This window comes from Phacochoerus africanus, chromosome 8, assembly GCF_016906955.1.
Source record: "Phacochoerus africanus isolate WHEZ1 chromosome 8, ROS_Pafr_v1, whole genome shotgun sequence".
Lineage (NCBI taxonomy): Eukaryota > Metazoa > Chordata > Mammalia > Artiodactyla > Suidae > Phacochoerus > Phacochoerus africanus.
The window spans coordinates 47,830,043-47,842,830 of NC_062551.1; the positions used below are offsets into that span (position 1 = coordinate 47,830,043).

The window sequence follows — 12,788 nt, forward strand, 5'->3', positions numbered from 1 at the left end:
GCTACGGCATTCTTGAGTCAGAAATTGGATCAGTGCTGCACTTGTTAACCAACTGTGCCAGGCCAGGGATCGAACCTGTGTCCTGGCACTGCAGAGATGCAGCCAATCCCACTGGACCACAGTGGGAACTCCTAAAACAGTTTAAGTTCACACTCTTCCGAAGGCAGTACCACTGAACGTATAAGACTGTGTGTCTCAAGGACCCGAGACACGTTTGACAGAATAATTCATTTATTACCCATGATTGGCAGTAATACTTCTGATGCATACTCCCCGTGTTTTGAAAGAATTTTAAAATAACAAAATTTTATACATCATACAATTCAGGGCAAGATCGGGCTCAGGGGATCACTTTGTTTTGCACAGAGTGAACAGAGCTGTGTGTCTGTTCACATATATATATGTGTCTATACACATATATATATTTTTTAGGCCTGCACCCTCAGCATATGGGAGTTTTTGGGCTAGAGGTTGAATAAGAGCTGCAGCCACCAGCATAGGCCAAGCCACAGCAACACCAGATCCGAGCCAACCTACACCATAGCTCATGGCAATGCCAGATCCTTAACCTGCTAAGCGAAGGCCAGGGATCGAACCCAAGTCCTCATGAATCTAGTCAGGCTCATTACCACTAAGTCACAACAGGAACTCCATGTCTCCCATTTTTTTTTAACCTTTTTCTAGGGCCGCACATGTGGCATATGGAAGTTCCCAGCCTAGGGGTCTAATTGGGGCGGTAGCCACTGGTCTACACTACAACCACTGCAACGTGGGATCCGAGCCACATCTGTGACCTACACCACAGCTCATGGCAACGCCAGATCCTTAACCCACTGAGCAAGGCCAGGGATCAAACCCACAACCTCATGGTTCCTAGTCGGATTCATTAACCACTGGGCCATGACGGGAAGTCCCAATGTCTCCCATATTTTTGAGCGAGTTGACTTTCAGCTGTGAGTCCTGATCCCAATCTTCAAACCTCAGGAGGTTAAGTTCACCACCCACTATGGGCTGGAATTTTCTCAGCCGTAGGGTGACACTGTAGTTTAGACTTGAGGTGAGGTCTTTCCAGAAGGGACCAATAAAGCCTCTGAAGCAGAAACAGGAGGAGACAAGGGCAGAGGGGACTGGGCTGAACCAGAGGGTCAGGGTGAGCGTGAGAGGCCCTCTTCTGATCCCGAATTTCCCTGTGCTCACCCATGGATCTCTGCTCAGTAGGGCAGGGGCTGCCTTAGAGCAGCAGAAGCAGGTCAATCTGATGGAGGACCTTTCTTCTAGAAGCTTCCAGAATCTGAAGACTGGGCCTCGTGGTCCCTTCCACTGGACCCAGGAGATCCCAAGATGCCAGGGAACTACCAGTCCTTGATCAATGTGATGGCCCGGCTCCCAGAGGCACAGCAAGGCTGTTTTGCAAGGACACGCCTTGACTAGGATGGACGGACCCGCACGATCACACTGGAGTTGGTCAGAGAGAGTCCATGTTGCTCCTTCCCTAATTCCAAGTTCCAGACCCACTGTTCAAAGGACACGAAGCGGACGCCCTTCTTGAGGTTGGAGAACACATGACTGACCTGTAGGCAGAGAAAGGGGTGAGTCCCATCGGGCCGTGGCCTTTCCCGTTAAAAGCTGACGTGGGGGCCTTCTGGAAGGAGAGTCTTTCCCATAAGTGGCTGCTGCAAACAATGTCCCCAGTTCCACACGTACTTCTAGAGCCAGGCCATTCCTCATCCGGGCACGGAGTCTAATTCCTGTCCCCGGAATCTGGGCAGGTTTCCTTGTTACCAAGAGTATGGCTGGCGGGAGTGATGCTGAGTGATGGTTGCCAGAAACGCCCAAGGAAGGCCGGGTCAGGAAGGCCGTGCAGACCTCTGCTGGCTTCTCCAGAACCCTCACGGTGGTGGAGCCCTGAGCCGCCAGGAGGCAGCCTGAGCGCCCTGAAGCTGCCATGCTGTGGGGAAGCCCACACTAGACCAAGCAGAGAGACGCCACGGCCAAGCTCTGACACTAAATCAGGAGCTGCTTGGCCGGCTGCACCTGATGTATACACACTCACACCTGATCCTGCACTTCAGCTCCAGCCAGGGCCTGAATGGAACTACATGAGACACGGGAGCCCGAAGGTCCGGGGAGCTCTCTATTCACAGCAACCCAGAGAGGTGATAAAATCACTGCTGTTGACACCAAACCATGAAAGTTGGGGACAATTTGTTATGCAGCCATACACCACCCCAGATCCCACTGTCCACTCCCCACACCCCTGCCAGAGACTCACCTGAGAGGAGACACTGTTTATCCATTTCAGGATGGGAAAAGGCACAGGAGAGAAATGATCCAGAATGGCTTTTTCGGCATCTAGAAGCTGGACACGTAGCTGATATATACAGTCAGTGCCTTGTTGGTCATTCCGCCTATGGGAGAAGAGAGACCTTGAAGGCTGAACTTGCCTCCCCATCTCTTTGGGGGCTGCCCACTCCCCTTGAATGGCCTCGTCGTGTGCACAAATGCAGAATGGCGCTGCGGTCCCCAGGACAAGCACCGTCAGTGTCCCTTGGGAGCCTGGCCCCACCGCATACCCAGCAGATCCACCTGCACTAAACAAGGTCCCCTGCTGGTCTGTGTGCAACTCACGTCACACACAATGACCTAGAGCAGGGCTCTTCCAGGTACCTCTTTCCGTATTATGTCCCATTCTCTGCCTCTGTGGGGGCAAAAGTGTCATTTCCATTGTGTACAATGTTCACGTTTTAAAAGTCAACCTTTTTTTTTTTTCGCTTTTTGGGGCCACACCTGTGGCATATGGAAGTTCCCAGACTCAGGGTTGAATCAGAGCTACACCTGCTGCCCTGTGCCATAGCCAGAGCCACTCGGGATCTGAGCTGGTCTGTGACCTACACCACAGCTCACAGCAGCACGGATCCTTAACCCCCTGATGGAGACCAGGGACTAAACCCATGTCCTCATGGATGCTAGTCAGGTTCATTACTGCTGAGCTACAACGAGACCACCTCAATCTTTTTAAAATTTATGGCCACACCCACAGCATATGGAAGTTCCCTAGTCAGGGATTGAATCCAAGCTGCAGCTGTGACCTAAGCATCAGCTACAACAATGCTGGATCCTTTGACCCACTGGCCAGGGGTCAAAGCCCCACCTCTGCTGCAGTTGGATTCTTAACTCACTGGGCCACAGAAGGAACTCCAATATTTGATTTTCTTATCAGTCATTTCAAAGGATCCAGGGGAATCTAAATAAATATGGTGATGGGATACCCCAAAACATTCAAAGAAACAGCATCTAATGTCCATCAATGGTAAATGGATAAATTATGAATATTCACGGCATGGAATATTATACCACCATGAAAGTAAACTAACTGCAGCTACATACAATTATGGATGAATTTACAAACATGTTATTGAGTCAAGGAAGCGCAAATGTCCAGCCCTTTGCAAAAGGGCTGATTTTCATCACACTCACCAGTCAGAGATACAAATCTCCAACTTGCCGCTATCCAGGAGCTCTGGCCACAGACCCTCCTCCTCCAGGTCCACCACTTGCTTCTTGTGATACCACCTAGGAAAGAGGGAGGAAGGTCCATGAGAACCAGCAAGCGCTCACCCCGGCCCTTGCCCTTGGGGACAGGGCACTCACCAGTAGGCAGACTGGAAGCTGGTCAGCATACAGCCCCTAGGTATGAGCTTCAAGTCTTCATCCTCCTCTGCCCAGCCATCCTCACTGCTCAGCACTGTCCATTTCAGGAAGCCTTCTGTTAAAAAAAAAAAAAATCTGTGGAGATCCTATTGTGGCTCAGCGGCAATGAACCCAACTAGCATCCATGAGGATTCAGGTTCGGTCCTTGGCCTTGCTCAGCTGCCGTGAGCTGGAGTGTAGGTCACAGATGCAGCTCAGATCCTGCACTGCTGTGGCTGCGGTGCAGGCAGGCAGCTGCAGCTCTGATTTGACCCTTAGCCTGGGAACCTCCCTATGCTCTGGGTGAGGGCCTAAAAAGACCAAAAAAAAAAAAAAAAAAAGAAAAGAAAAAGAAAAACAGTTTTTTAGGGGATTAAGATGGCAGAATAGAAGGACTGGAGCTCAACTTCTCTCCTAAAAACAACAAAATTCACAACTAAAGACTGAGCACTCTTCACCCAAATGGACCAGAAACTTTAAAAAAGCTATCCTACTCCAGAAGAAAAAGAGGAGGCCACATCAAGAGGTAGGAGGGGCGATTTCATGGTATAAACAACCCCATACCTCCCAGGTGGGAAGCTCCACAGATTGAAAACTAAGTGGTTCACAGAGACTCATCTACAGGAGTAAGAACTCTGAGCCACACATCAAACTCTCACGTGTGGGGATCTGGCACAGGGAGAAAGAGCCCTGGAGCATCTGGCATTGAAGGCCAGTGGGGCTTGTGTGCAGAAGCTCCATGGGACTGGGGGAGAGGGAGACCCCATTCTTAAAAGGGGCACACAAACTTTCACGTGCACTGAGTCCCAGGACAAAGCAAAGTCTCCAAGGGAATCTGGATCAAATCTGACTGCAGTTCTTGGAGGACATCCTGGGAAAACAGGGGTGACTGTGGCTTATTGTGAGGGAAGGAAATTGAAAGCAAAGCTCTCCGGAATATTCAGCAGCTGCCTTTCTCTGGAGGGGGCCATTTTGGGAAAATCTGGCCCCACCCAAGTCAGTCAGCTGCTGAGAAGCCCCAGGGCAAACAACAACCCAGGTGGGATCACAGCCCCACCCCTCAGTAAACAGGCTACCTAAAGACCCCTCAGGCACACAGCTGCCTCTAATCCCATCCAAAGACTAAGCCCCACCCACCAGAGGGATTAGAATCAGCTCCACCTACCAGGGGACAGGCATCAGCCCCTCCCATCAGGAAGCCTACAGCCCCCATGGACTTCAGCCACAAGGGGGGCAGACACCAGAAGTAAGAGAGGCTACAACCCTATTACCTATAAGAAGGTCACCACACCAAAAACCTATAAAAATGAAAAGACAGAGAACTATAACTCAGATGAGGGAGAAAGGAAAAACCCCAGAAAATCAGCTAAGCAAGGAGGAGATTCTCAGCCTCCAAGAAAAAGATTTTAGACTGTTGATGCTGAAGATGATGCAAGATGTTGGAAATAAACTGGAGGCAAAGATGGATAACTTACAGGAAACACTGAGCAAAGAGATACAAGATAGAAAACTTAAAAAGAGATGCAAAATACAATAACTGAAATAAAAAATTCACTAGAAGCAGCTAACAGCAGAACACAGGAGGCAGAAGAATGAATAAGCGAGGTGGAGGACAGATTAGTGGAAACTGCAGATGCAGAACAGAAAAGGAAAAAAGATTGAAAACAAATGAAGAGAGTCTCAGAGAACTCTGCAGCAATGTAAAATGCACCAACATCCATATTATAGGGGTGCCAGAAGGAGAAGAGAGAGAGAAGGAGACAGAAAAAATATTCCAAGAGATAATAGCCGAAAACTTCTCTAACATGGGGAAGGAATCACTCACTCAAAACCAGGAAGCACAACGAGTACCATATAAAATAAACCCAAGGAGGAACACCCCGGGAGACACATACTAATCAAACTGACCAAAATTAAAGACAAAGAGAAAATCTTGAAAGCAGCTAGGGAAAAGAAACAAATAACATACAAGGGAACCCCAATAAGGTTATTGGTATATTTTTCAACAGAAACTCTGCAGGCCAGAAGGGAGTGGCATGATATACTTAACGTGATGAAAGGAAAAAACCTCCAATCAAGATTATTCTACCCAGCAAGGCTCTCGTTCAGATTTGAAGGAGAAATCAAAACCTTCACAGATAAGCAAAAGCTGACAGAATTCAGCAACACTAAACCAGCCTTACAACAAATACTAAAGGAACTTCTATAGGCAGAAAAGAACAAGAGAAGAAAGAAAGAAAAAAGAGCAGCAAAAACAAATCCAAAATGATTAATAAAATGGCAATAAGAATATACACATCAATAATTACCTTAAATGTTAATGGGCTAAATGCCCCAACCAAAAGACACAGACTGGCTGAATGGATACAAAAACAAGACCCATATATATGCTGTCTTCAAGAGACCCACTTCACTTCTAGGGACACATACAAATTGAAAGTGAGAGGGTGGAAGAAAATATTTCATGCAAACGGGGATCAAAAGAAAGCTGGAGTAGCAATACTCATATCAGACAAAATAGACTTTAAAACGAAGAATATTTTAAGGGACAAAGAAGGACATTACATAATGATCAAAGGATCAATCCAAGAAGATGATACAACAATTTTAAATATCTACGCACCCAGCACAGGTTCACCACAATGTGTAAGGCAACTGTTAACAACCTTAAAAGGAGAAATTGACAATAACACAATAATAGTGGGGGACTTGAACACCCCACTTACAGCAATGGGCAGATCAACCAGACAGAAAATCAATAAGGAAACACAGACCCTGAATGACGCATTAAACCAGATGGACTTAATAGATATTTATAGGACATTTCATCCAAAAGCAACAGAATACACAGTCTTCTCAAGTGCACATGGAACATTCTCTAAGATTGATCATGTCCTGGGCTACAAATCCAACCTGGGTAACTTTAAAAAAAATTGAAATCATATCAAGCATCTTTTCCGACCACAACGCTATATGACTGGAAATCAACAAGAAAAAAACTGCAAAAAACACAAACACGTGGAGAAAAAGAAAAACAAAAAAAGAGGTTTGTGCACAAGTTCCCCGCCAGCCCCGCCAGCCCCGCCAGCCCCGCCAGCCCCGCCAGCCCCGCCAGCCCCGCCAGCCCCGCCAGCCCCGCCAGCCCCGCCAGCCCCGCCAGCCCCGCCAGCCCCGCCAGCCCCGCCAGCCCAGGGATACGTCCATGTCTACCCTACTCCCGGTTTCCCGTGGGGTCCTGTGTCTCCAGCTCCTGCCCCGCCCACCAAGTCCCTGGAAGGCCGCCCCTCAGGCTGCTCGCAGGGTCTCCCTTGGCGAGGTCCCCCTTCCTGGGCTCCCTACCTTCCCCCTTTGGGTTCTGGATGAGGTTGCGTCCTATCGGTCTGCACTCACAGAAGCGGCCCAGGATGCAGGGATTGGCATCGTTGCGGGCGGATGGCAGCCAGCTTTGGGTGATAGGCCACAGGGCGCGGTGGTCCCGGGCCAGGATGATCAGCCACAGGGCCTGGCAGTCCACCAGGGCGCGCCAGCGCCGGCACACCCGGCGGCAGTGTCGGATTAGCGTGCGTGGGGGCACGTGGCTCAGCAGCATCAGGAGCAGCTCCGGAGGCAGGCGACTCAGACCCAGAGCCTCCTCAGGTTCTGGCTCTGGGAGAGCGACCCCGACAGGCTGGGCCCTGGTCACCGAGCTGTTCGTGGTCTCCTCACTCGGCCCAGCTGATGCTGCGGGGGAGTCGGTGTTAAGATGTCAGGGACCTGCAGCCATGAACAACCCGCCCCTGCCAGCTGTACCCTAAGACTGTCTGTCCCCAAGCCCAGTCAGCCCCTCCTCATCCTCTCCACCCCCAGGCCTGGGGGTCAGGTCCACAGACCCCTGACCCATCCTTGCCAGCCTCCCGGCTCATCCCTCACCACCATGGGCACCCCTGCCTACCAGGCATCTCAGCCAGTGCTCCTGACAGGCAGCCCTTCACCTTGCTTACTGGCTCCCAGCCCCATGTCTGCCCTTTATATTCAGGGCTCCTCCCTTCTTAATACCCAGCCCCGCCCTCACCCCCCCAGCCCCACCCTCCCTCTGACTCCCCGGCTTGCCTGCCCCCCCCACCCCCCACCCCACCCCCCGCTCTAGACACTCCCTCCCTGAGGCTGTCTTCAGACTGAGGGGTTAATACGGAACCAAATCCCACCTCTTCCATCAGATATTCACAATGTAAGTGTTCTAGAAACTGCATGAAGTCCCTAAAGGATGAAATATCCTGGTAGTCCATCAGTCTTAATTCTAGTTACTATCTTAAAATGTTGTATGTCACAAGTTCCCTTTGTGACTCAGCGAACCCAACTAGGATCCATGAAGAAGCAGGTTCGATCCCTGGCCTCGCTCAGTGGGTTAAGGATCCGGCATTGCATGAACTGTGATGTAGGTTGCAGATGCGGCTCAGATCCTGTGATGTGGTTTCATTCAGCAAGGGCTCTCTGATGGAAAGCTACTGAAGAAGTTATAATAAGCTCCCCTTTAACTATTTAGGTCCCACAGTCAGTTGAGTCTCTTCTAAACTCTCACCACCCTCAGCTCAATTTTGTAAGCCAAACACCTTCTTAAGTATTGCTGCTCTCTGCACTGAATACCACCCTGCTTTAATGTAATAACATTAATCTTGCAACTTTGCTTCCAGCATCACAGGAAGAAGACAACCACGACTGCATTTTGCTAACAGCGGATCTTCTTGCTCCCAGGAATGACTTATAAGAGGTCCCCATTGATAAGGCTGATGTAATTAGATTTACAGATGGGTCCTACATAAGAGATGAGCCGGACATCACCAAACTAGATGTACTCTGGTCCCCAGAGCGGAGGTAATTGAAAGCTTTGCCTTGACTCTAGCTTGTCAATCAGCTAAAGCCCAGCTAAGGGATATTTACACGACAGTCGCTGTTTTAGGAGTGGTATACAACTTTGGAATGCCATGAAAATAATGAGGTTTTTATTTTTACTTTTTTTTAGGGCCGCACCCACAGCTCATGGAAGTTCCCAGGCTAGGGGTCAAAACGGCCGGCCTATGCCACAGCCACAGCGACGTGGGATCCAAGCCACGTCTGTGACCTACACCGCAGCTCATGGCAACACGGGATCCTCAACCCACTGAGCGAGGCCAGGGATCAAACTCACATCCTCATGGATACTAGTCAGGTTTGTTACCACTGAGCCACAATTGGAACTCCTTTACTTTTTTTTTTTTTCTTGTCTTTCGTCTTTTTAGGGCCGCATCTGAGGCATATGGAGGTTCCCGGACTAGGGGTCCAAATGGAGCTGTAGCCACTGGCCTACAACACACCCACAGCAATGCAGGATCCAAGCCAAGTTTTCGACCTACACCACAGCTCACAGCAACGTCAGATCCTTAACCCACTAAGTGAGGCCAGGGATTGAACCCGAGTTCTCATGGATGCCAGTCGGGTTCGCTAACCACTGAGCCACGATGGGAATTCCAGGGAACACTTTTACTTTTTTGGTCTTTTTTTTTTTTGCCATTTCTAGGGCCACTCCCACCACATATGGAGGTTCCCAGGCTAGGGATCAAATCAGAACTACAGCTGCCAGCCTATACCATAGCCACAGTAACACTGGATCCGAGCCGAGTCTGTGACCTACACTACAGCTCATAGCAACGCCAGATCCTTAACCCACTGAGCAAGGCCAGGGATCCAACCCACAACCTCACGGTTCCTAGTCGGATGCGTTAACCACTGAGCCACGATGGGAACTCCAAACCTGTGGCTTTAAGTATTCATCCTGTACAGCCTCAAAAATGTCCACTGCTCTCCATCAATCCTGTTAACCCAATAAAAGATGTCTCTCTGCAGACTCAAGAAATCTCCGCTAAAAAAGGGGAATTTTGACCCAGCACCCAAATATGGTTTAAAGCTGATAAAACGAAACAAAACTTACAGTATCTATTGAAATCAGTTACCGAAGTTCCCATTGTGGCTCAGCAGGTTATGAACCCAACCAGTATCCATGAGGATGTGGGTTTGATCCCTGGCCTTGCTCAGTGGGTTAAGGATCCTGTGTTGCTGCGGCTGTGGTGTAGACCGGCAGCTGCAGTTTCCATTCGACCCCTAGCCAGGGACTGTCCATATGTGGGTGCAGCCCTAAAAAGCAGAAAAAAACAAAAAAAGAAACTAAATTACCAGTACTCCAGCATGTATAGTTTTCAACCCATTGGGCATCTGAAAAAACAGTTTTATGGTGAAAACAATATTTTGGAATCTTTTACCCACTATGGTTCAAAGGAAATATATTACATTATTGGCAAGGTCTTATTGAAATATTTTTTTAAAAAATTGGTAACTACTTTCACAACAGCTCTGAGGGGATGAAAAGGATCATGGGTTACATTGCAAAGATTCTGCTTATTGGAAAGGACATCAAATAAAAGAGTCTTTACAGCCACGATGGAAAGAAACTTATCAGCTCTTAACTAATCCATGTACAGCCAAACTGAGAGATATTAATTCATGGATTCACATTTTTTTTTTTTTTAAGGGCTGCACCCATGGCACATGGAGGTCCCAGGCTAGGGGTCGAATTGGAGCTATAGCTGCCGGCCGACATCAGAGCCACAGCAACGTGGGATCCGAGCCGTGTCTGCAACCTACACCACAGCTCACGGCAATGCCAGATCCTCAACCCACTGAGCGAGGCCAGGGATCTCGTTTTAAAAAGGCCTGCCTACCCGAAGGGACTTTGCCTACTGTCTACCACCTGGTTTCAACTAAGACAAGCATCATCAAGCTAGGTTGAGAAAAAGACAACAGTAGCAAACAACAGACACAAAAGCTTGGACCAGGCCTGTAAGACCCATCCCACCAGTTCAATCGTCCTATTTATCAAACATCTGCCTTGCTATCAAATTTTAAAGTGGGTGGGGAGTTCCCTGGTGGTTTAGTGGTTAGGACTTGGTGCTTTGGCTGCTGCTACTTGCGTTCAATCCCTGGTCTGGGAACCGAGGTCCCACATCTAACCGCAGAGCACTGCAGAGCCAAAAGGAACGAAGAAATAAGTAAAAAGAGTTGTCATTTTAAACAGAAATAAACGGAGTTCCCATTGTGGCGCAGTGGTTAACGAATCCGGCTAGGAACCATGAGGTTGCGGGTTCGATCCCTGGCCTCGCTCAGTGGGTTAAGGAACCTGCGTTGCCGTGAGCTGTGGTGTAGGTCGCAGACATGGCTCAGATCTGGCGTTGCTGTGGCTGTGGAATTGGCTGGCAGCAACAGCTCCGATTAGACCCCTAGCCTGGGAACCTCCATATGCCTCGGGAGTGGCCCAAGAAATGGCAAAAAGACCAAATAAATAAATAAATAAATAAATAAAAAAGACCTGAGACACGTTTGTCAAAATTCATTTATTACAAACAAATGACAGATATATTCCAGATTTATTCTTCTCCTGTTTCAGAAGAATTTCAACATAACAAAATAATTTTGTGTGTATATTTTTAGGGCCACACCCATGGCATATGGAGGTTCCCAGGCTGGGGGTCGAATCAGAGCTGTAGCCGCCGGCCTACACCACAGCCACCACAACGCCAGATCCGAGCGTGTCTGTCGATCTACACCACAGCTGACGGCAACGCTGGATCCTTAACCCACTAAGCGAGACCCAGGGATTGAACCTGCATCTTCATAGATGCTAGTCAGATTCCTTTCCAATGAGCCACGATGGGAACTCCAAATGACAAAATAATTTTATACACCATACCATTCAGGGTAGGGCTGGGCTCAGGGGACATTTCGTTTCTCACTGGGTGGGCAGAACCCTCTGTCTCCAAACGTGTTTTGAGCGACTCAACTTTTAGCTGCGAGTCCTGATCCCAGTCTTGAAACCTCAGGAGGTTAAGTTCACCATCCAATGTGGGCTGGAGTCTGCTCAGCCACAGGGAGGAGGTTCTAGTTCAGACCTGAGGAGAGGGACTTCCCAGAAGGGATCGATAGAGCCTCCGAAGCAGAAACCAGAAGAGACGAGCGCATTTCCCTGTGCTCACCCACGGCTCTCCGCTCAGCAGAACGATGGCTGCCTTAGAGCAGCAGAAGCAGGTCAATCTGATGGAGGACCTTTCTTCTAGAAGCTTCAAGAACCCAAAGACAGGGACCAATAGGACCTTCCACTGGACCTAAGAGATCCCGGGCTGCCAGGGATCTAAGAACCCTTGATTAACGAGATGGCCCAGCCAATCGTTCGAGCTTCTATTTATTTATTTTTTTGTCTTTTTGTCATTTCTAGGGCCACTCCCGCGGCATATGGAGGTTCCCAGGCTAGGGGTCTAATCGGAGCTGTAGCCACCGCCCTACGCCAGAGCCACAGCAACGCAGGATCTGAGCCACGTCTGCAACCTACACCACAGCTCACGGCAACGCCAGATCGTTAACCCACTGAGCAAGGGCAGGGACTGAACCCGCAACCTCATGGTTCCTAGTTGGATTCGTTAACCACTGCGCCACGACAGGAACTCCTCATTGGAGCTTCTAGAAGGCGGGGTCAGGTTGTTTTGCAAAGACAGGCCTCGACGAGGATGGACGGACCCGCACAATCGCACTGGAGTTGGACAGGTAGACCTGATACCGCTCAGACAAGGACAGATTCCGGACCCAGTGTTCAAGAGACACAAAGTGGACACCCTTCTTGAAGCTGGAGAACACATGGCTGGCCTGTAGGCAGAAAAAGAGGTACATCCCATTGTGTCCCTTCCTCTCAAAAGTAGAGGTGGGGCCTTTGGCAGGTGGCACTTTCATAGATGGGTGCCACAATACTGTCCCCAGTTCCATATGTACTTCTAGAGTCATGCCCTTCCTCATCCATGGCTGGCTTCTCCAGAACGCTCGTGGTTGGAGCCCTGAGCCACCAGGAAGCAGCCTGAGTGCCCAGAAGCCACCATGCTGTGGGGAAGCCCACACTCGACCAAGCAGAGAGATGGCATGGCCAAGCTCTGAGACTAAATCAGGAGTTGCTTGCCAGCCGCTGCCTCCTTGCTGGGTACCACTCACATCCTACCCTGCCCTTTAGCTCCAGCCCGGGTCTGAATGCAACTACATGAGACACTGGA

The 12,788-nt window shown here is 49.4% G+C and overlaps 1 protein-coding gene across 1 annotated transcript; it reads right to left on the reverse strand.

Moving 5' to 3' along the window:
* Positions 1-1,427: 1,427 nt before the first annotated feature.
* On the reverse strand, positions 1,428-12,417 carry LOC125133201 (F-box only protein 27-like). The gene is made up of 6 exons (XM_047791329.1): positions 12,282-12,417; positions 7,030-7,410; positions 3,652-3,766; positions 3,478-3,573; positions 2,273-2,408; positions 1,428-1,571 (listed from the first exon to the last, which is right to left on the reverse strand). Exons 1-6 carry the CDS (start codon positions 12,415-12,417, stop codon positions 1,428-1,430), a joined length of 1,008 nt encoding a protein of 335 aa, XP_047647285.1.
* Positions 12,418-12,788: the final 371 nt, after the last annotated feature.